The sequence below is a fragment of the Gobio gobio genome (assembly GCF_949357685.1).
Source record: "Gobio gobio genome assembly, chromosome: 3".
In the NCBI taxonomy this organism is placed as follows: Eukaryota; Metazoa; Chordata; class Actinopteri; order Cypriniformes; family Gobionidae; genus Gobio; species Gobio gobio.
In genome coordinates this window covers 1,307,701-1,332,181 of record NC_137099.1, presented here as the reverse complement: position 1 = coordinate 1,332,181, position 24,481 = coordinate 1,307,701, and the positions used below count along the sequence as shown (strand labels likewise).

General features: G+C 39.7%; 1 protein-coding gene across 1 annotated transcript in view; it reads left to right on the top strand.

Annotated features, from left to right (window-relative positions):
• The window catches only part of cenpe (centromere protein E), a 132,607-nt gene that overhangs the window by 21,619 nt on the left and 86,507 nt on the right, over positions 1 to 24,481 (top strand). The window contains exons 10-25 of the mRNA XM_079811915.1: positions 1,088 to 1,175; positions 1,263 to 1,392; positions 2,996 to 3,115; positions 3,196 to 3,348; positions 6,794 to 6,938; positions 8,344 to 8,437; positions 10,165 to 10,486; positions 12,719 to 12,775; positions 13,380 to 13,568; positions 15,925 to 15,999; positions 16,274 to 16,342; positions 18,651 to 18,782; positions 20,425 to 20,602; positions 21,987 to 22,132; positions 23,495 to 23,578; positions 23,646 to 23,870. Of these exons, the coding sequence (XP_079668041.1) occupies positions 1,088 to 1,175; positions 1,263 to 1,392; positions 2,996 to 3,115; positions 3,196 to 3,348; positions 6,794 to 6,938; positions 8,344 to 8,437; positions 10,165 to 10,486; positions 12,719 to 12,775; positions 13,380 to 13,568; positions 15,925 to 15,999; positions 16,274 to 16,342; positions 18,651 to 18,782; positions 20,425 to 20,602; positions 21,987 to 22,132; positions 23,495 to 23,578; positions 23,646 to 23,870 (2,207 nt within the window). The remainder of the gene's footprint in view (positions 1 to 1,087; positions 1,176 to 1,262; positions 1,393 to 2,995; positions 3,116 to 3,195; positions 3,349 to 6,793; positions 6,939 to 8,343; positions 8,438 to 10,164; positions 10,487 to 12,718; positions 12,776 to 13,379; positions 13,569 to 15,924; positions 16,000 to 16,273; positions 16,343 to 18,650; positions 18,783 to 20,424; positions 20,603 to 21,986; positions 22,133 to 23,494; positions 23,579 to 23,645; positions 23,871 to 24,481) is intronic.

The following is a 24,481-nucleotide window of genomic DNA, read 5'->3' as shown; positions in this document are numbered from 1 at the left end:
TCAAAATCGCTTAATGGTGTAACTGCGTTCACACCAGACGCGACTTGCGTGAATAAATCGTGCTATTCGCGCATAGCTTGAACATTTTAGTTAGTTAGTGTAGTTTATTTATTTATGTAGCACAATACAACAACAGCCGCTGCCCATTGTGCTGTACAAAAAAGTTATAAAAACAATATAATAAAACAGCAGTAAAGATGGTAAAATTATATACAAAGACACATATACATAGAACATTGACTCGCGTATTATAAGCCTTCTCTAAAAGATATGTTTTAAAGGGATAGTTCACCCAAAAATGAACATTAGCCCATGATTTCCTCTCCCTCAGCTCATCTGAGGTGTGTGTGACATTCTTCTCTCAGACGAATATAATCTGAGTTATATTACACAAGTCCAGGATAATCCAAGCATTAGAATTGGATTCATAGTTGCTCTGTTTTTGAAGTGCATCTGTCCGTCATATAACTGCTCCAGCGGCTCTGGGGTGTTAATAAAGGCCTTCTGAAGCGAATCGACGCGTTTGTGTAAGAAAAATATCCATATTTATAACTTTATCAAGTAAACTTTCGACCGACCGCCTTCCGTGTTCAATTTATGGAAAAATTGTTGAAAGTTCGCCTGCGGATGGAAAGACTAACGCGACCAGGTCATGACGTCACGAACACATCTGGAGTTTCACTTTCAACATTCAACACTTTTCCATGGAAGGCGGTCGGTCGAAAGTTTACTTGATAAAGTTATAAATATGGATATTTTTCTTTTCTTCGGATTACATTTTTGGCTGTTTTTTTTTTTGACCTGAAACCGATAATGGCATTTTTGGCGGCCTAAATTTCCATATGTCCATCCATCCGCTTTTTCTTTATTTTTTTTAAAAAAGTGGTTTAATGAACAAATTGTCTGTCCTTAAATGGATTAAATCATAACTCAAGTTTATGGAAGATAAAGCTGCAAACTATAGGGAGCTCTTACTCACACATTGTGTGCAAACATGTGATCTTCACATCAGGCAGTTTTTGCATTAACTTCTAAATCTAATTACGTTTTTACTTTGTCTGTTAAAAGCTGTCTTTTTTTGTTTCAGGAGCCCGGCTTAAAGAAGGCTGCAACATAAACCGCAGCTTGTTCACACTGGGTCAAGTCATTAAGAAGTTATCAGACGAGAGTCAGAAGTGAGTTTGGGGACGTTTACCCTGTTCTCCACAGCAAACCGTATTTGGTAGCAAACCCTAATGTCTCGCTTCCATTCCTTCCAAAAGGGGCTTCCTGAATTACAGAGACAGTAAACTGACCCGGATCCTTCAGAACTCTCTGGGTGGCAATGCTAAAACGGTGATCATCTGCACCATCACTCCAGCCACTGTGGATGAGACCGTCAGCACATTACAGGTACGGGTGGAGAATCTCTCTTTACACCGTCTGTTCAGTCCTTCCAGAAAAATGCGGCTTTTTTTTGTGGCAAAAATCCTTGATTATGCGGCACGTTTTCTTAAAACTGCGGTTTGATGAAAAAGAGAAAAAAAAGCACTACATCACAGAAAGTGCTGGGAATATTTAAGTTCTCATCTTGTTTATTGAAGACCTTAAAGGGTTAGTTCAGCCAAAAATGTAAATTGTGTGATTAATGACTGAGCCTCATGTGGTTGGACACCCGTCAGACCTCCGTTCATCTTCAGACACAAATGAAGATATTTTAGTGTAAATCTGATGCTCTGAAAGGCCTCCATTGGCTCAACTTTACACTCTCAAGACCCTTAAAAGACACTAAAGACTAAAGTTACAAAGTCCATCTCACTACAGCGGCTCTACAATAACTTTATGAAGACGAGAATAGTTTCTGTGCGCAAAAAAACCCTAAATAACGACTTGTATAGTGATGACGATTTCAAAACACGGCATCATGAAGCTTCAAAGCGTTATGAATCAGTGAGTCGATTCATGATTCGGATCGCGTGTCAAACTGCTGAAATACGTGACTTTGGCGATCCAAACCGCTGAATCGACTCACTGATTCATAACGCTCCAAACCGCTGAATCGACTCACTGATTCATAACGCTCCAAACCGCTGAATCGACTCACTGATTCATAACACTCCAAACCGCTGAATCGACTCACTGATTCATAACGCTCCAAACCGCTGAATCGACTCACTGATTCATAACGCTCCAAACCGCTGAATCGACTCACTGATTCATAACACTCCAAACCGCTGAATCGACTCACTGATTCATAATGCTTCAAACCGCTGAATCGACCAAACCGCTGAATCGATTCACTGATTCATAATGCTTCAAACCGCTGAATCGACTCACTGATTTATAACGCTCCGAACCGCTGAACCCGACTCACTGATTCATAATGCTTCAAACCACTGAATCGACTCACTGATTCATAACGCTCCAAACCGCGGAATCGACTCACTGATTCATGACGCTCCAAACCGCGTAATCGACTCACTTATTCATAACTCTCCAAACTACTGAATCGACTCACTGATTCATAACGCTCCAAACCGCTGAATCGACTCACTGAGTCATAACGCTCTGAAGCTTCATGAGGCCGTGTTTTGAAACTGCTTTGCTTTGGTCTTTTGCTGTTATTGTTGTTGGCCAATATCTGTGCGATATCTGTGGTTTCTCCACGGGGTTTGCAGCTTTTCGATGACGTTCACGTCGGATAATTACGTCATTTCAAAACGTTCCCATGGCAACAGGGGGAAATGGCGGCTCTTGTGTGAAGTAAACTAACATTTTTCAAATTTTTTACTTTTTTGCAACTAAAATGCGGGGATTTTGAAATCATGCTAGCCCCGCATATTTTGCACACGAAAAATAGGCAACTTACGCGGTGTATTTGAAAAAATGCGGCCCCTGCATAAGTATGCAGACTTTGGCTGATTATGCATTAAATCTTGCGATGGCAGAATGGCGTTTTTCTGGAGGGACTGTCTGATGTGGTGTGGGTGGATGTATTGACCCTCTGTGTTTTTAGTTCGCTAGCGCAGCGAAGCGCATGAAGAACGACCCTCACGTGACGGAGGTCTCTGATGAAGGCGCGCTCTTGAAAAGATACCGCAATGAGATCGTGGATCTTAGGCGCCGTCTGCAAGAGGTGAGCGTGTTCATCACATGTTTAACATAAGCCGTACGATGAGCCGTCATCTCAATCATCGCCATCTCCTCCTCTCACAGGTTTCGTCTGTCACTCAAACCACCGCGACCGAGCGAGAGTCGCTGTGTCAGCTTCTGCAAGAGAAGGACCAGCTTCAGCGGGACCAGGAGGACCGGATCAAGAACTTGACCAAGCTACTAGTGACTGCCTCCAATGTGGCCCTGATCCCGAAGGTAACGCAGCTCCCACTCGTCCTGGAAAATTGAGAAAATGTCCTGGAAAATCTTGTTGTTGTCTGGGAAAAATTCTTTAAAAAAAGTTATTTCTTTAGCCGAGTATAACGAGTTTATCACTGGCCTAAACTATCAGCGCTAGTTGCAGAAGCACATGTTCAGAAACGCTGAGTTTGATGTGTGTGTGTAGTATTCTTGAATGATGATGTTTAGTCTTGTGTTGCCGCTCTCAGCCGTTAGCTAATGCTAATGCTATAACTGCTCAGTGAATGTTAACTCGTGAGCTGCTCCCTAATCACATCATTTTGATATAAAGTCACATTTGTGTTATAAAGTCAGAATTGCGTGATATAAACTCGCAAGTCTTTTCTTCACAATTGACTTTTTTTTGCGCAGTTGCGAGTTTATATCTTGCGATTGTGACTTCTTTTCTCAGAATTGTGAGATCTGCAATTGCAAGTTATAAAGTCCAATTCTGAGGAAAAAAAAGAATTGCGACAATTTTCGCTTTTATATCACAAATATGTAAAAAGTCAGAATAGCGAGATAAAGTCACAATGACCTTTTCTTTCTATTCTGTGGAGTAAACAAGCTTCCATAGTCATAATGTGTGATTAAGAGCTCATGTTGAAAAATGCTGGATCGTTAAGTAATGGCCATAAACTGGACGACTTTTAAAGACTTAAAGCAATATTTGGCGTGATTTAGAAAGCAATATTTGGCGTGATTTAGAAAGCAATATTTGGCGTGATTTAGAAAGCAATATTTGGCGTGATTTAGAAAGCAATATTTGGCGTGATTTAGAAAGCAATATTTGGCGTGATTTAGAAAGCAATATTTGGCGTGATTTAGAAAGCAATATTTGGCGTGATTTAGAAAGCAATATTTGGCGTGATTTAGAAAGCAATATTTGGCGTGATTTAGAAAGCAATATTTGGCGTGATTTAGAAAGCAATATTTGGCATGATTGAGAAAGCAATATTTGGCATGATTGAGAAAGCAATATTTGGCCTGATTGAGAAAGCAATATTTGGCCTGATTTAGAAAGCAATATTTGGCCTGATTTAGAAAGCAATATTTGGCCTGATTTAGAAAGCAATATTTGGCCTGATTTAGAAAGCAATATTTGGCCTGATTTAGAAAGCAATATTTGGCCTGATTTAGAAAGCAATATTTGGCCTGATTTAGAAAGCAATATTTGGCCTGATTTAGAAAGCAATATTTGGCCTGATTTAGAAAGCAATATTTGGCCTGATTTAGAAAGCAATATTTGGCCTGATTTAGAGAAAGCAATATTTGGCCTGATTTAGAAAGCAATATTTGGCTTGATTTAGAAAGCAATATTTGGCCTGATTTAGAAAGCAATATTTGGCCTGATTTAGAAAGCAATATTTGGCCTGATTTAGAAAGCAATATTTGGCCTGATTTAGAAAGCAATATTTGGCCTGATTTAGAAAGCAATATTTGGCCTGATTTAGAAAGCAATATTTGGCCTGATTTAGAAAGCAATATTTGGCGTGATTGAGAAAGCAATATTTGGCGTGATTGAGAAAGCAATATTTGGCGTGATTTAGAAAGCAATATTTGGCGTGATTTAGAAAGCAATATTTGACGTGATTTAGAAAGCAATATTTGGCGTGATTTAGAAAGCAATATTTGGCGTGATTTAGAAAGCAATATTTGGCCTGATTTAGAAAGCAATATTTGGCGTGATTGAGAAAGCAATATTTGGCCTGATTTAGAAAGCAATATTTGGCCTGATTTAGAAAGCAATATTTGGCGTGATTGAGAAAGCAATATTTGGCGTGATTTAGAAAGCAATATTTGGCGTGATTTAGAAAGCAATATTTGGCGTGATTTAGAAAGCAATATTTGGCGTGATTTAGAAAGCAATATTTGACGTGATTTAGAAAGCAATATTTGGCGTGATTGAGAAAGCAATATTTGGCGTGATTTAGAAAGCAATATTTGGCGTGATTTAGAAAGCAATATTTGGCGTGATTTAGAAAGCAATATTTGGCGTGATTTAGAAAGCAATATTTGGCCTGATTTAGAAAGCAATATTTGGCCTGATTTAGAAAGCAATATTTGGCCTGATTTAGAAAGCAATATTTGGCCTGATTTAGAAAGCAATATTTGGCCTGATTTAGAAAGCAATATTTGGCCTGATTTAGAAAGCAATATTTGGCCTGATTTAGAAAGCAATATTTGGCGTGATTTAGAAAGCAATATTTGGCCTGATTTAGAAAGCAATATTTGGCCTGATTTAGAAAGCAATATTTGGCCTGATTTAGAAAGCAATATTTGGCCTGATTTAGAAAGCAATATTTGGCGTGATTTAGAAAGCAATATTTGGCGTGATTTAGAAAGCAATATTTGGCGTGATTTAGAAAGCAATATTTGGCCTGATTTAGAAAGCAATATTTGGCCTGATTTAGAAAGCAATATTTGGCCTGATTTAGAAAGCAATATTTGGCCTGATTTAGAAAGCAATATTTGGCCTGATTTAGAAAGCAATATTTGGCCTGATTTAGAAAGCAATATTTGGCCTGATTTAGAAAGCAATATTTGGCCTGATTTAGAAAGCAATATTTGGCCTGATTTAGAAAGCAATATTTGGCCTGATTTAGAAAGCAATATTTGGCCTGATTTAGAAAGCAATATTTGGCCTGATTTAGAAAGCAATATTTGGCCTGATTTAGAAAGCAATATTTGGCCTGATTTAGAAAGCAATATTTGGCCTGATTTAGAAAGCAATATTTGGCCTGATTTAGAAAGCAATATTTGGCCTGATTTAGAAAGCAATATTTGGCCTGATTTAGAAAGCAATATTTGGCCTGATTTAGAAAGCAATATTTGGCCTGATTTAGAAAGCAATATTTGGCCTGATTTAGAAAGCAATATTTGGCCTGATTTAGAAAGCAATATTTGGCGTGATTTAGAAAGCAATATTTGGCATGATTTAGAAAGCAATATTTGGCGTGATTGAGAAAGCAATATTTGGCATGATTTAGAAAGCAATATTTGGCCTGATTTAGAAAGCAATATTTGGCGTGATTTAGAAAGCAATATTTGGCGTGATTTAGAAAGCAATATTTGGCATGATTTAGAAAGCAATATTTGGCCTGATTTAGAAAGCAATATTTGGCCTGATTTAGAAAGCAATATTTGGCCTGATTTAGAAAGCAATATTTGGCGTGATTTAGAAAGCAATATTTGGCGTGATTTAGAAAGCAATATTTGGCGTGATTTAGAAAGCAATATTTGGCGTGATTTAGAAAGCAATATTTGGCGTGATCCTTGTCTTTTATTCCCGCCGTAGTAAAATTAAAAATGTCCTGGAGAAGTACTGGAAAAGAGTGTGAACCCTGTAACGGATTCACTCGCCTGAACACCTCAGTGTTGCTGATGGCCATGGATCTGACGCTTTTGTTTAAACACACAGGTTCCCAAGCGGAGGGTGACCTGGGGTGGGAAACTGCTGAGGTCCGCTCATCCGCTGATGGCCCTCGGCTCGACTGACATGAGCTTCGCAGAGCCAAACTTCAAGAAGAGACGAGCTGACTGCTTTCTGCCCGAAGAGGGAGAGGGTACGGATTCTGTCTTAGCGTTTTACATTGAAGCACGTAAACGTGATAAACCTCAGTGTGTTCAGGGCCACACCAGGGACTTAAAGGGTTAATTCACCCAAAACTGTAAATTGTGTCATTAATGACTGAGCCTCATGTGGTTGGACACCCGTCAGACCTCCGTTCATCTTCAGACACAAATGAAGATATTTTAGTGTAAATCTGATGCTCTGAAAGGCCTCCATTGGCTCAACTTTACACTCTCAAGACCCTTAAAAGACACTAAAGACTAAAGTTACAAAGTCCATCTCACTACAGCGGCTCTACAATAACTTTATGAAGACGAGAATAGTTTCTGTGTGCAAAAAAACCCTAAATAACGACTTATATAGAGATGACGATTTCAAAACACGGCATCATGAAGCTTCAGAGCGTTATGAATCAGTGAGTCGAATCAGCGGTTCAGAGCGTTATGAATCAGTGAGTCGATTCAGCGGTTCAGAGCGTTATGAATCAGCGAGTCGATTCAGCGGTTCAGAGGGTTATGAATCAGCGAGTCGATTCAGCGGTTCAGAGCGTTATGAATCAGCGAGTCGATTCAGCGGTTCAGAGCATTATGAATCAGTGAGTCGATTCAGCAGTTCTGAGCGTTATGAATCAGCGAGTCGATTCAGCGGTTCAGAGCGTTATGAATCAGTGAGTCGATTCAGTGGTTTGAATCGCCAAAGTCACGCAATTTCAGCAGTTTGGCGATTTGACACGCGATCCGAATCATGAATCGACTCACTGATTCATAACGCTCTGAACCGCTGAATCGACTCACTGATTCATAACGCTTCGAAGCTTCATGATGCCGTGTTTTGAAATCGTCATCACTATATAAGTCGTTATTTAGGCTTTTTTTACGCACAGAAACTATTCTCGTCTTCATAAAGTTATTGTAGAGCCGCTGTAGTGAGATGGACTTTGTAACTTTAGTCTTTAGTGTCTTTTAAGGGTCTTGAGAGTGTAAAGTTGTGCCAATGGAGGCCTTTCAGAGCATCAGATTTACACTAAAATATCTTCATTTGTGTCTGAAGATGAACGGAGGTCTGACGGGTGTCCAACCACATGAGGCTCAGTCATTAATGACACAATTTACAGTTTTGGGTGAACTAACCCTTTAAGGCTGAACCACTGGTGTCACATGGGCTATTTTAACCATGTCTTGACCTTGAAAGTGGGCGTGGCTGTCTGTGGAGGGGTCAGAGAGCTCTGGGGTCATCAGAAATATCTTCATCTGTGTCTGAAGATGAACGAATCGCTCACGGGTTTGATGAGGGAGAGGAATTAATGACAGAAGTTTTGATTGAACTGACCCTTTAAGAAGATTTGTGTGTCCATACCCAGATAAAGGTTCATGAGGCTTGTTTTGTTGTGTGTCCAGATATGGATGAGTTTGACAGCCGCTTTGATTTCACCGCTCTGGATGAACCTGACATGGAGATGAGCAACATCACTGTCCGATGCTCTTCTGAGGGGTGAGGACCATCATCATCATCATTCCCACCACAGTCACAAACGCTTCTACACTCTCATAGGGCGATTCAATGTGTGCTAAACAGTCCCTCCAGAAAAACGCGATTATGCGATCGCGTGATTTAATGCATAATCAGCCAAAGTCCGCATATTCATGCGGGGGCCGCATTTTTTCAAATACGCCGCACTTTCGCCGCATAAATTGCCTATTTCCGCGTGCAAAATATGCGGGGCTATCATGATTTCATAATCGCCGCATTTTCGTTGCAAAAAAAGTCATATATATTAGCAGAAAGTTGAACAATTTTCGTTTACTTGACACAAGAGCCGCCATTTCCGCCTATTGCCATGGGAACGTTTTGAAGTGACGTGATTACCCGACGCGAACATCATCGAAAAGCTTCAAACCCCGTGGAGAAACCATAGATACCGGTGAAACCATGATGAAGCACAAACTCCCATTGGCCAACAAAAATAACAGCAAAAGACCAAAGCAGTTTCCCTGTGTGCTGACTGATTTCAAAACACAGCATCATGAAGCTTTGAAGCGTTATGAATCAATGAGTCGATTCAGCGGTTTGAAGCGTTATGAATCAATGAGTCGATTCAGCGGTTTGAAGCGTTATGAATCAATGAGTCGATTCAGCGGTTTGAAGCGTTATGAATCAATGAGTCGATTCAGCGGTTTGGAGCGTTATGAATCAATGAGTTGATTCAGCGGTTTGAAGCGTTATGAATCAATGAGTCGATTCAGCAGTTTGGATCGCCAAAGTCACGTATTTCAGCAGTTTGACACGCGATCCGAATCATGAATCGACTCGATGATTCATAGCATCATGATGTTGTGTTTTGAAATCAGTCATCACTATATAAGTCGTTATTTAGTTTTTTTTGCACACAATAACTATTATCGTCGCTTCATAAAGTTATTGTAGAACCACTGTAATGAGATGGACTTTGTAACTTTAGTCTTTAGTAGGCTACCTTTTATGGGTCTTGAGAGTGTACATTGTGCCAATGGAGGCCTTTCTGAGCCATCGGAATTCAACTAAAATATCTTAATTTGTGTCCAACAACATAAAGGGAAGTCATTAATGACAGAATTTTCATTTTTGGGTGAAGTAACCCTTTAAGAGATTGCACTTTGTGCATTGGAAGCACTCAAATGTGTGTTTTGTATAGCGACATCTGTAAAACAGGAAGTTATTTATTAATTTTTTCAGAAGTTGTAGCATATTCCTTTTGTAAAGCTACAGAACTTGATTGACTAAATGTTTTGTAAATTTGAGCCATTATTAAGGTCTTCAATAAAACAAGATGAGAACTTAAATATTCCAGCACTTTCTGTGATGTAGTGCTTTTTTTCTCTTTCTCATCAAACCGCAGTTTTTGCAAGTTCCCGCAATTTTATCGCATAAAATTGCATAAATATCCCGCATTTTTCATCGCATTTTTTTAAGAAAACGTTCCGCATAATCAAGGATTTTTGCCCGCAACAATGACAAAAAAAGCCGCATTTTTCTGGAAGGACTGGCTAAACATGAAAAGGGGAATGGGGCTGAAACGATTAGTCGACAACGTCGATAAAAAATGTCTCAGTAGGTGCGTTTACATGGAGCACTGTAATCGGTTTAAAAGTCCAATCCGAATAAAAATACTCATAATAAACACCTCAATCGGAATAAAAATGGCCAAACCGAATGAAATTGTAACACCGCTCTCTTTTCAGGAGTCATTTCCTCGAATCTCCCCAAGCGAGCGAGCTGAGGCTGAAGGTGGCGTCTCTGGAGCGTCAGCTGGAGGCCGAGACTCAGAGAGCCGAGGAGTTGAGCGCTGAACTCCAGCGGAAGGTCTCCGAGATGGAGGCTCAAGCCGCTCCGCCAGAACAGGACAAGACCCTCTCCGAGATGGAGGAGCTGCAGCGTCGACTGGAGATGGAGGTTCAGGACCGACGGACGGCTCAGGAGACAATCGCCACACTGGAGCTGAAGGTGGCGGAGCTGGAGAAGCCGTCAGAAGCCCTGCTGCGCTCCCAGAACACCTGTGAACAGGTAGAGCTCGACTAGGGGTCGACCGATAGGGGTTTTTTTTTTAGTGCCGATACCGATTTTTTTCCCATCAGCCTTAGCCGATGACGATACGGGCTGCCGATTATCTTGAGCCGATATTTGGAGCCGATACTGCTTTTGCTCCCTCAATTTACATCATAAAAATGACACAATGATAACAATTTAAAAAAGGAACATTTATTGAACTAAAAAAAAAACTATTTTTAACAAATAGTAAAAACAGGTGAGGTAGAACAAGAAAAAAAAAAGTTCAGTGGTGAAAATAAATATTTAAGCATAAATAAAATAATGACACTATTGCACACAGTATCAACAAGCGAGCAGCATAATAAAGTGCACACTGACTGCACTATACTTCATTTACAACTATTTACAACCTAGGCATTTAATAGTTACACTCTAAAACATGCTGGGTTAAAAATAACCCTAGTTCGGTTGAATATGGACTAACCCAGCAATTGGGTTGTTTTGACCAAGCGGTTGGGTTAAATGTTTGCTTAAAACAACCCAATTGATGGGTTAAAACAACCCAATCGCTGGATTAGTCCATTTTCAACCCAACTTGTGTTATTTTTAACCCAGCATTTTTTAGAGTGTAGGTGCACTTCACTGAATCTCTTGTGGAGCAACACCAGCGGTAATTCAGGAGAAAATCTCCCAATGCTCCACGTGAAACTTCAGTCTTTCCACCTTTTACCATCGCGTCAATTCTCAATTGATTTTGATTAATATGCGCGAGCGAGAGCAAGAGAGTTTGAAGATGGTGAGAGCTGCCCTGTGGACGCCTGTCTGGAAATAATGCAGGGGAAAAAATATCGGCGAACGCAGCAGCCTTATATTGGCCGATACACGTAAAAATTGCAAATATCGGCGAACGCAGCAGCCTTATATCGGCCGATACACGTAAAAATCGCAAATATCGGTGAACGCAACAGCCTTATATCGGCCGATACACGTAAAAATTACAAATATCGGCGAACACAGCAGCCTTATATCGGCCGATACACGTCAAAATTGCAAATATCTGCGAACACAGCAGCCTTATATTGGCCGATACTCGTAAAAATTGCAAATATCGGCGAACACAACAGCCTTATATCGGCCGATACACGTAAAAATTGCAAATATCGGTGAACGCAACAGCCTTATATCGGCCGATACACGTAAAAATTACAAATATCGGCGAACACAGCAGCCTTATATCGGCCGATACACGTCAAAATTGCAAATATCTGCGAACACAGCAGCCTTATATTGGCCGATACTCGTAAAAATTGCAAATATCGGCGAACACAGCAGCCTTATATTGGCCGATACTCGTAAAAATTGCAAATATCGGCGAACACAACAGCCTTATATCGGCTGATACACGTAAAAATTACAAATATCGGCGAACACAACAGCCTTATATCGGCCGATACACGTAAAAATTGCAAATATCGGCGAACACAGCAGCCTTATATCGGCCGATACACGTAAAACTTGCAAATATCGGCGAACACAGCAGCCTTATATCGGCCGATACACGTAAAACTTGCAAATATCGGCGAACACAGCAGCCTTATATCGGCCGATACACGTAAAACTTGCAAATATCGGCGAACACAGCAGCCTTATATCGGCCGATACACGTAAAACTTGCAAATATCGGTGAACACAGCAGCCTTATATCGGCCGATACACGTAAAAATTACAAATATCGGCGAACACAGCAGCCTTATATCGGCCGACACACGTCAAAATTGCAAATATCGGCGAACACAGCAGCCTTATATTGGCCGATACTCGTAAAAATTGCAAATATCGGCGAACACAACAGCCTTATATCGGCCGATACACGTAAAAATTACAAATATCGGCGAACACAACAGCCTTATATCGGCCGATACACGTAAAAATTGCAAATATCGGCGAACACAGCAGCCTTATATCAGCCGATACACGTAAAAATCACAAATATCGGCGAACACAACAGCCTTATATCGGCCGATACACGTAAAAATTACAAATATCGGCGAACGCAGCAGCCTTATATCGGCCGATACACGTAAAAATTGCAAATATCGGCGAACACAACAGCCTTATATCGGCCGATACACGTAAAAATCGCAAATATCGGCCGATATATTGGTCTAACAGTACTCTCTACAATCACTTCTGTCTCCATATCTGCATCTTCCGGGGTTGTTTAAAATGTGTTTTGTGTGTGTTCAGCTGAAGAGAGATCTGGAAGAGGTCATTCAGATCTGTGAGAGCGTTGGAATTGAGAAAGTGAGTAAACATAATCATCATTATGCTCTTTTTCATTTGGAAATGCATCATATGACATGTCTCTAACATTAGAGAGCAGTGGCGCTGGAGGAAAATTGATCAAAGTTAATTTAACCATAAAATTGCTATTAACCCTCTGGTGCTCATTTCTGACCGGAAAATCTTCTGTTTTGAAATGTTTAAAATCACAGCTTCATCAGAATGATATGAAACTTGGTGACTTTTCTAGCATTAGGGATGTAAACACACACAATAATTGAGGGCATGATTAGAGCATGCTGATTGGTTGTAAAAAAATACTCCCACTTGTGCTCTTCTGTAAAAAATGACCATCATAGGAAATGAATGGGAAATCTGCAAAAACACACATTCACAGAAAAAAATATATTTCTAACAAAAAAAAATATCTTAAACTTTATAATAAATAGTTTTTGAGATAAAAAAAAAAAAAAAAAAAAAATGTATATTCAAATCCATCAAATAAAAAATGTGATGTTCATGTGTAAGAGAAATGGCAGCTCTTATCACATTAAGACACACCAGCAGGAGAAATAGTCTCAGTCTGCAGCCCTGCGATATATACAGTGTTTTTATTGTTGTAAAGGGTGCTGTTATTGCGGAGCGAGATCTGGCCAAACACTCGCTTGAGCTGGTGACCTTCGACCTGGAGAGCCTGAAGGCGGAGATGGACACGCTCCAGAAAGACAAGGACGCCCTGCAGAAGGAGATGGAGGAGAGGAGAGACGCAGATGAGTTCGAGAAGCTAGAGGAGGAGAGCAAGAGGGAGTATGAGGTGAGGATGCACCATATTCAGGGCTCATTCTGGCCGATATCGATACCGATATGTTTATTTTTTTCATTTGTTTGGAAACCACCATTTTGAGCAAAACTTTTTTTTTCATTCTGGTTTCAGATTTCTGAGGTCTCCTTACTAAAAAGGATACTTGTTAAAAATAAATTTATGTTAATAAAGTTCTTTTTTAAAATAACCGTATATTAAAAGCGCTGAAAATAACAATAATAACGTCAACGTAAAGTGATTTTTCACCCCAGACAGATGCAGTTGTAACCTAAATATTGTATTTTTGGATGTAATGTTTGTTCACATGAAGTGGGGGGGGCATGGGATCAGTTGATGCTGTATTTAGCTTCAGATAAAAACATTCACAGTTATTTTAGAGCTGCTTGGATTATTTTTCATCATCCATTTCATAATTTTATTACAGATTAATAAACTGTATGTAAAACTATTTAATTTACAAGTGTCATGCTTGTGCTTTGACATCATTACTGCTTTATTTATTCAGATAAAGAAGTAACTTCTATTTATTTGTGTATTCTACTTTTCATTTTATTACTGTAACAACAGCGCCCCCACTAAATAGGCTATATAACAGTCTAGCGGGCGGGCACTAGGACCTGGAGGAGCTTCAGCTGCTGTAGAGGCTGCTGCGCGCGCTAGAGAGCGGGGAGACGCGTTTGGGCTAGTTTTGGGCTAGTTTTGAGCTTGTTTTGGGCTAGTTTTGAGCTAGTTTTGGGCTTGTTTTGGGCTAGTTTTGAGCTAGTTTTGGGCTTGTTTTGAGCTAGTTTTGAGCTTGTTTTGGGCTAGTTTTGGGCTTGTTTTGGGCTAGTTTTGAGCTCGTTTTGAGCTATTTTTGTTGCGAAAACCTGCAATCCTGCGTTGATTCACAAATTCAAGGCAGCATTTAAAAACTGACAATATAAATCACCATACATGCAATGCATTTGCTTGTTTTCACTTGAAGAATGACCACACGGCTGACGTGATCTTATCGCTATAGCAGTCCTTGCACACGTGAGTTATTGCAGGCGCATATTAGGGATGCCACAATTCTCAATATAATATTGAAGCGTTCGGTACGGCCTTCACGGTTCAATACGCGCCTGTGAATTGCGGTTTTTCGGTTTTGCATTTAATTAATTATTATTCTACAAATTCTATAATTTGCCTCCATCCCAATATAATGAACAACAACATACATTCACATCACAGGTCAGTGGTGGAGTTATACTCACAGAACACTAGAGTTATTCACAATCACCAAAGTTCATTATTTGCATGCGTTTTAAAGCCTTGTCGGCGCGTGCGCGGTTTTAACATGCGCTTTTCCGAGTGCCACTAAACGCTTGTCAAACACGTGATTACTGGACTAAGTAGTCGTCTTACTGCGCTAATACGGTCAAATACACACTAGGTTTACATAAACGCAGTCGGTTATGTCTAAAGTGAAAGTAAAATCGGTGTGTGTGTGTATATTAGATGCGTGCAGGTCTTTAATTGACAGCCGCGCAGTCTATAGTGAACACGCCGTCCTTAAAGGGACAGTTCACCTCTAAAATAATGTCATTATTTACTCACTCTAATATTGTTCCAAACCTGTGTTCATTTCTCCATGAGAGAATTTTCATTTTTGAGTGAAATATCCCTTTAATGTTAATACAACAACAAAAGACAAAGAGAAAATCCCTCACTGCTCTTGACTGAAGAACTAATACAGCAGCTTTAATCAGAATCAGTTTATATTTTATAGTGAAGTCTGTGAAGTGTTTTATTTTTACATTTATTCATTCAATTTCATACTTTAATGCTGCTGTACAGCTCTGAGCTGCCAGTGTAAATCTTTATATATATATATATATATATATATATATATTTATATTATACAATACACTAGGAATGTGTACAAGGGTTTTTTTAAGTAAAGTTTTAAGTTTAAGTAAGGTTTTTCAATTCTTTTAAGTAAAATAAAGAAAGAGTATTGCAATTAAAAAATAGTCTTTTTTTCTCTTTAACCTCTTGCTGTTCCTGTCGCCTAAGAATAGAATAGCAAAAAACTGATGTGACAAGCCATCAGAACCCAACCAGAAAACCGTGGGTAAAAACCGAGGTGTGTATTGAACCGTGGACTAACTGTAGTGTTGCATCCGTAGCGCATATCAACACGTTATCATATCGGCAGAGTTTTTACATACCAATGCCGATTTTTATATTTTAAGCGTTTATCGGCCGATTCCGATGTCGTGCCGATAATATCGTGCATCCCTAGTATGAGGTGATCAGAGAGCATCAAGCTTTATCCGGCCCTTCAGTGGTCATTATCTCACTGACATGTTTTATAATCACACAGAGAGAACTGGAGTCTGAAAACACCCGACTGCATCAGGATCTGAGACGATCTGAAGAAATCACACAACAGCTCAAGGTCCGCTCACTTTCACTTCGCTTTCAAAGGCCGTGTGTGTGTGTGTGTGTGTGTGTGTGTGTGTGTGTGTGTGTGTGTGTGTGTGTGTGTGTGTGTGTGTGTGTGTGTGTGTGTGTGTGTGTGTGTGTGTGTGTGTGTGTGTGTGTGTGTGTGTGTGTGTGTGTGTGTGTGTGTGTGTGTGTGTGTGTGTGTGTGTGTGTGTGTGTGTGTGTGTGTGTGTGTGTGTGTGTGTGTGTGTGTGTCGTCTGTATGAACTCAGTGTTGTTCTCCATAGGCGGATCTGGCGATGATGTCATCCGAGCTTCAGAAGAAGACCGATCTGAACACTGAACTACAGAGATTTGTACGTCAACGAATCACTGCAACTACAGGGCTCGACATTAAGCCGGTTCACACGCAAAATTTGCTTGTCCAGATTTTTTTTTTTCGTAAATATAATCTATTCTGAAGCAATATTCTCACCAGTATTCAATCAGCTTTGACATATTTAAATATGCATATTTGTCATATTTGTACCTTTTTATAAAGGGCATTTTTCCATAATCTTATTAAATATAGGATATGCTTTAGCTTTCATTTTATATTCTTAAATTTGATCTATAAATTAAATTAGAATAAGACACTATAGGCTGCTACCAATCAAATTAAATCATTTACACTGACAAATTACAACTGCATTAAATAATGTTATGAGATTATTTTAAATATTTATGAATTTACAAATAAGAAATGTTGTAAAGATGAAACTAAAGCACCAGTAGGTGGCGCTGTGACCATCTGAATGAGCGAATCATTGAGACGATTCAGTGAAACGGCTGATTCATTCAAGAATGAGGCGGTCGTTTATGAACAGGTCATTGAATCTTTGATTCAACCAATTCATTCAAACACTGAATCATTCACTAACACACACACTGATGCTGTGAGATGAGTTATGGTTCTTCAGTAACACACACACACACACACTGATGCTGTGAGATGAGTTATGGTTCTTCAGTAACACACACACACACTGATGCTCTGAGATGAGTTATGGTTCTTCAGTAACACACACACACACTGATGCTCTGAGATGAGTTATGGTTCTTCAGTAACACACACACACTGATGCTGTGAGATGAGTTATGGTTCTTCAGTAACACACACACACTGATGCTGTGAGATGAGTTATGGTTCTTCAGTAACACACACACACACACACTGATGCTGTGAGATGAGTTATGGTTCTTCAGTAACACACACACACACTGATGCTGTGAGATGAGTTATGGTTCTTCAGTAACACACACACACACACACACACTGATGCTGTGAGATGTTATGGTTCTTCAGTAACACACACACACACTGATGCTGTGAGATGTTATGGTTCTTCAGTAACACACACACACACTGATGCTGTGAGATGTTATGGTTCTTCAGTAACACACACACACACTGATGCTGTGAGATGCGTTATGGTTCTTCAGTAACACACACACACTGATGCTGTGAGATGAGTTATGGTTCTTCAGTAACACACACACACACACACACACTGATGCTGTGAGATGTTATGGTTCTTCAGTAACACACACACACACACTGATGCTGTGAGATGTTATGGTTCTTCAGTAACACACACACACTGATGCTGTGAGATGAGTTATGGTTCTTCAGTAACACACACACACACACACTGATGCTGTGAGATGAGTTATGGTTCTTCAGTAACACACACACACACTGATGCTGTGAGATGAGTTATGGTTCTTCAGTAACACACACACACACACACACTGATGCTGTGAGATGAGTTATGGTTCTTCAGTAACACACACACACACACACTGATGCTGTGAGATGAGTTATGGTTCTTCAGTAACACACACACACACACTGATGCTGTGAGATGTTATGGTTCTTCTGTGATCTTTGTTTTGAACTATTTTCTCTGCTGAAATAGAACAAAAACAGTCCATATTGCATCTAAAATGTAAGTGTCTTAATGTTAATGAATTTTTTATGGAACTGGCGTATGAAATCAGTCGTGATGATATTCAGGAAAACACACTCTTGTTAGTGATGTTGCTTAACTGTATCATATGTTATAAATATAAAACTACACATTTTTAACCGTGTGTGTTAACTGAGTTTCTGTGTGTGAGCGGCGCTCATTTGTTTTCGATTTTCTCGTCGAGAGGCTCAACAGCTCAACCTTCGTTTTATATTATTATCCACTATCGATCTCCACTTACACTGATGCAGAATCATTATTGCACTTTGGTGATTCCCTGGTTAGTTTTTGTTTTGGCGTTTTACTCAGGATACTAAGTAAAATTCTATTTCACTTGCCCCTTCAAAAAATCCACTTGACAAGCGTTAATGTCTAAGTTAATATTAAGTTACTTACATTTTAGACACAGACAACATTGCCTTTTTTGTTCTATTTCACTGATGAAAATGGTTCCAAAGGAAAGCAACACTCAGCCCTGAACGATTCACTGTTTGAAAGAATCGTTTGAATGAATGACTCAATGACTCGCTCGTTCAGACCTGCTGCCACCTACTGGCAGGAGACCTGCATATAGATGTGCAATCGATAATGCTGCTTTCCTATTGGCCTCACATGCTCTGTGTTATGTTGATTTATGCGATATTGCAATCTGCAGAGCGATAAGGATCTTGTGCATGAAGTGACCCGTCTGCGGCGCTCTCTCGACGATGCGGAGACGCTCAGTTTGGAGACCAAGAAGGAATGGGCCTTCCTGCGGAGCGAGAACATCTGCCTCAAAGAGCGAGACGTGAGTAGAGCTGAGATCTTGGAGAGATCTGTGTGTGTGTGTGTGTGTGTGTGTGTGTGTGTGTGAGAGATGAGCGTTTACAGGGTTAGTTCACCCAAAAATGTAGATTGTGTGATTAATGACTGAGCCTCATGTGGTTGGACACCCGTCAGACCTCCGTTCATCTTCAGACACAAATGAAGATATTTTAGTGTAAATCTGATGCTCTGAAAGGCCTCCATTGGCTCAACTTTACACTCTCAAGACCCTTAAAAGACACTAAAGACTAAAGTTACAAAGTCCATCTCACTACAGCGGCTCTACAATAACTTTATGAAGACGAGAATAGTTTCTGTGCGCAAAAAAACCCTAAATAACGACTTATATAGTGATGACGATTTCAAAACACGGCCTCATGAAGCTTCGAAGCGTTATGAATCAGTGAGTCGATTCAGCGGTTCAGAGCGTTATGAATCAGTGAGTCGATTAAGCGGTTTGAAGCGTTATGAATCAGTGAGTCGACTCAGCAGTTTGAAGCGATATGAATCAGTGAGTCGATTCAGCGGTTTGAAGCGTTATGAATCAGTGAGTCAATTCAGCAGTTTGAAGCGTTATGAATCAGTGAGTCGATTCAGCGGTTTGAAGCGTTATGAATCAGTGAGTCAATTCAGCAGTTTGAAGCGTTATGAATCAGTGAGTCGATTCAGCGGTTTGAAGCGTTATGAATCAGTGAGTCAATTCAGCAGTTTGAAGCGATATGAATCAGTGAGTCGATTCAGCGGTTTGAAGAGTTATGAATCAGTGAGTCGATTCAGCGGTTTGAAGCGTTATGAATCAGTGAGTCAATTCAGCAGTTTGAAGCGTTATGAATCAGTGAGTCGATTCAGCGGTTTGAAGCGTTATGAATCAGTGAGTCAATTCAGCAGTTTGAAGCGATATGAATCAGTGAGTCGATTCAGCGGTTTGAAGAGTTATGAATCAGTGAGTCGATTCAGCGGTTTGAAGCGTTATGAATCAGTGAGTCAATTCAGCAGTTTGAAGCGTTATGAATCAGTGAGTCGATTCAGTGGTTTGAAGCGTTATGAATCAGTGAGTCGATTCAGCGGTGTGAAGCATTATGAATCAGTGAGTTGATTCAGCAGTTTGAAGCGTTATGAATCAGTGAGTCGATTCAGCGGTTTGAAGCGTTATGAATCAGTGAGTCGACTCAGCAGTTTGAAGCGTTATGAATCAGTGAGTCAATTCAGCGGTTTGAATCGCCAAATTTCAGCAGGTTGGCGCTTTGACACGCGATCCAAATCATGATTCCACTCACTGATTCATAACGCTCTGAACCGCTGAATCGACTCACTGATTCATAACGCTTCAAAGCTTCATGAGGCCGTGTTTTGAAATCGTCATCACTATATAAGTCGTTATTTAGGGTTTTTTGCGCACAGAAACTATTCTCGTCTTCATAAAGTTATTGTAGAGCCGCTGTAGTGAGATGGACTTTGTAACTTTAGTCTTTAGTGTCTTTTAAGGGTCTTGAGAGTGTAAAGTTGAGCCAATGGAGGCCTTTCAGAGCATCAGATTTACACTAAAATATCTTCATTTGTGTCTGAAGATGAATTTTCATTTTTGGGTGAACTAACCCTTTAACGAGTCATGTGACTTCACTCAGGTGACCCTGACCACAGACCATGAGCAGATGGAAGCTGTGGTGAAGACGCTCCAGGATAAGCTCGAGCTGGAGAAGTCTCGCTTCAGGAAGATGCAGACGGATCTTCAGAAAGAGCTAATGGGCGCCTTCGATGAGAACACCAAACTAACGGCTCTGCTGGACGGGAAAGTGCCCAAAAGTAAGTGGAGGACACTCAGAGGGACTTTGCCTACATGGAGTCGTGGTCAGTGATTCACAACGATTAGCTTAATTTGAGCAAGGGATGGTTTCCCCAAAACATTACTCGCATGTCATTCCAAACCCTCTATATTTTTATCCATCCATCGAAACTCTGAAACATTTCCAAGCTTCAAAAGCAGTGTTATGATTTAGTTTTAGTCATAGTCTTTTGACTAAAACGATTTTAGTCATATTTTAGTCACCTGAATTGTTTTTAGTTTTACTCGACTAAATATCATAAGATTTTAGCCTGCTAATTCTACAGTAGATTTAGTCTCCTAAAATATAATGGGTTTAGTTAAATTGTAATTTAAGCATTACATAACCGACTTGAACTGAACTGACATTTTGTTTTTGACATACACAAAATACACGTTTGTTTTTTAAAAACATCTATATAGTTTTTATAACTCTGTATTACTGCTTTAGTCAGTAGGCCATATCAGGTTAAGCTAAAGCTTCAAATAAGTTTATTTATTTAACCTTCTGTGGTCTCATTTGGCTTCGGATCAAAAAATCAGACATCAAAAATCAAAAATAATTTTACAATATTCTGCATTTTGATAAAAGCTATGTCGAATAGCAATGCATTATAAATATAATCTATTATGAATACACCTAACATGGTATAAAGAACACAGACAAACCATACATCGTCGCGATTGTGTTTATTAGTCTTCAAATGCATGTTTCGCGATCTCAGGAAGCTTTTATTATGGACTTCCATTATGGCACATGGTTCTTCTTCGTCTGTGTGTATCATATATGGACTACATGTGCACAGAGCGCCCTCCGGCTGCCAGGATGAGCTGAAAACAACACACAAGAGACTCAATCGCTCATGATTAGGCTACATCTGCGCATTTTGAGGAAGTATTGAATTAAAAATACTCCTCTGTTTAGAAATTTGATACAGACATATGAGAATCTATCAATATGTCTCCTCATCTGCACACTTTTGAACTAAAAGCCCTGAGGGATGTTGATTTGTCGCGAGTCTTCGTGAGGAGAATAGAGGAGTTTTTTATGAATGAGATCAGCTGAGGCTCATATTACAATCAAACGGTACAGACGCGCTTTTCATATTCATAACTCCTGACACATATTAACAAATTACTGTAACTATAAGACTTTGAGAATGAAACAGAGGTAAAAAATGGAAGCTTGACTCTTCGATCTTTTAAATTATGTATAGTTTGTCAAGGTAATTACTGACGTCTGACAAATAAAGCTTGAGGACGAATGCGTCCTCAATTGGGTTAATAGATTTGAGAGTTTTGGGTCTAAATGACCTGAGGGAAGGATGAGGGTTTGTAACTTTTGATGTTTCCCCTTCTTCACAGATCTGACAGATAATCTTGTGTTGGAGAAAACTGTGTGCGACTTGCGCAAGGAGCTCGATCAGAGTCGCGAGAGGGAGCGAAGTCTGCAGAGTAAGGTGGAGGAGCTGGAACCGCTTCCTGTTAAAGTGGAGGAATTACAGACACAGGTTAGAGACGCTGCATCACAGTCTCTTAGCTAGTTTTTGCTTCTGCACGTCTAATGGCGCTTTCACACCTTCCTTGTTTGGTCCAGATTTTTGGACTTTTCAGTTTAGTCCGAATCAAAATTACAGGTGTGAAACCAAACAGACGAAATTTGGTCCGACAAAAAGAGGTCGTCTCAGTGCGGATCAAACTGAACAAAGGTTCGGTTCGTTTCTAGTGTGAAAGCATTTTCTGTCCGGTTCAGACTCTCAGAACATTTACAGGAAGTTCCTGTTTATGTTTAAATATTATAATTAGGGCTGTCAAAAGATTAATCGCGATTAATCGCATCCAAAATAAAAGTTTGTGTTTTCATAATATATGTGTGTGTACTCTGTTAATTATTATTTATATATACACACACATTCATGTATATATTTAAGAAATATTTGCATGTATATACATTTATATAATCTATAATATATATATATATATATATAAATATTTTATATATAAAAATATTTTTTTCTTAAATATATATACATGCTTGTGTGTGTATTTATATATAAATCATAATTAACAGAGTACACACACATATATTATGAAAACACAAACTTTTATTTTGGATGCGATTAATCGCGATTCATCTTTTGACAGCCCTAATTATAATATTATTTTTAAATTAAATCTAGGTTACATTGATTATGAAAAAGATGCGCAATATGTCCGAAGACAGAAGGTCAGAAATGATTTTGAAAGAAATTTTGTATGATTTTGCGTAGAAAGCCTTTCTTTAATGTGAATTTCGTTTCGTATAAATTGTATGTTAATTTTAATCAACGTTTAATCAGATAATTGCCTGGATTTAATAAATAAGAAGCAAATAGTCTATAGCAGACAATAATGGCGGGAGCGATCACATGCTTTACACATGAACTGGAGCGTCTCAAATAAACCCAAACTCAGCAGATACTGCCTCACAAACATGAGGAATATGTGAATATAAAGCTTGAAATGTCCACTTTTAAACGTAACGAACAGAAAATAGTCCAGCAATGCGACTGTTCAATAGTGACAACGATATGCATCCGTTTATTCATTCTTGACGTCAGACGCACATCCGTTTACAAACCAATCACAGTCCAGATGCCGCCCACATAGATGAAGACGAGTGGACTCAAGTGTGTCATGTTCAGTTCTTTAGTGCGCTCGCATAATTACAATGTGAAACCAAACCAAAACTAACCAAATGTATAAAATGTATCAAAACATGAACTTCGGTTCGGACCTTGGTGCCGACTCTCAGGTGTGAAAACGCCCTTAATCTCATCCATTATGTGTGTGTGTGTGTGTGTGTTAATCTGATGGTGTGACATGCTCTACAGATCCAGACGCTAAAGGAAGAGCGTGAGACTTTATCAGAGCAGAGGAACCAGCTGACATTGGACCTTCAAGAGTCGTCTGCACAGGTGGAGATCTGACACTCAGCTTTGCTGAAGCTGCATGACACATGTGACTAAATGTGCCGTTTCTCAGGTGTGTGTTCTGTCAGAAGAGCTGCGTTCGCTCAGAGAGGAGCGAGACGCTTTGATGAGAGACGATCATCAGGATCAGCTGCTGAAGATGGAGAGCGATCTGGTGGATGCTCAGCTGAAGGAAGCAGAACTGACCCAACAGCTGACGGAGACTTCAGAGCGGCTCCAGAACCTCACGCAGGAGAACCGCTCGCTGCTCGCGTCATCAGAGGAGGCCAAGCAGAAGGTGCGCTCACACTTTACACCACAGTAGGGTTGGGTACCGAAACCCAAGCGGTACTTATATAACCCATATGTACCGAACCCAATCAGAACAAAGATTTCAGTGCCAAAATTCAAAAGTATTTTCGCACTTTGGCTGGCGCCGAACATCACAACTCATGACAACTATTCAGTGTTTTCAACCACATCTCATGACAACTATTCAGTGTTTTCAACCACATCTCATGACAACTATTCAGTGTTTTCAACCACATCTCATGACAACTATTCAGTGTTTTCAACCACAACTCATGACAACTCTTCAGTGTTTTCAACCACATCTCATGACAACTATTCAGTGTTTTCAACCACATCTCATGACAACTATTCAGTGTTTTCAACCACATCTCATGACAACTATTCAGTGTTTTCAACCACATCTCATGACAACTCTTCAGTGTTTTCAACCACATCTCATGACAACTATTCAGTGTTTTCAACCACATCTCATGACAACTATTCAGTGTTTTCAACCACATCTCATGACAACTATTCAGTGTTTTCAACCACATCTCATGACAACTATTCAGTGTTTTCAACCACATCTCATGACAACTCTTCAGTGTTTTCAACCAC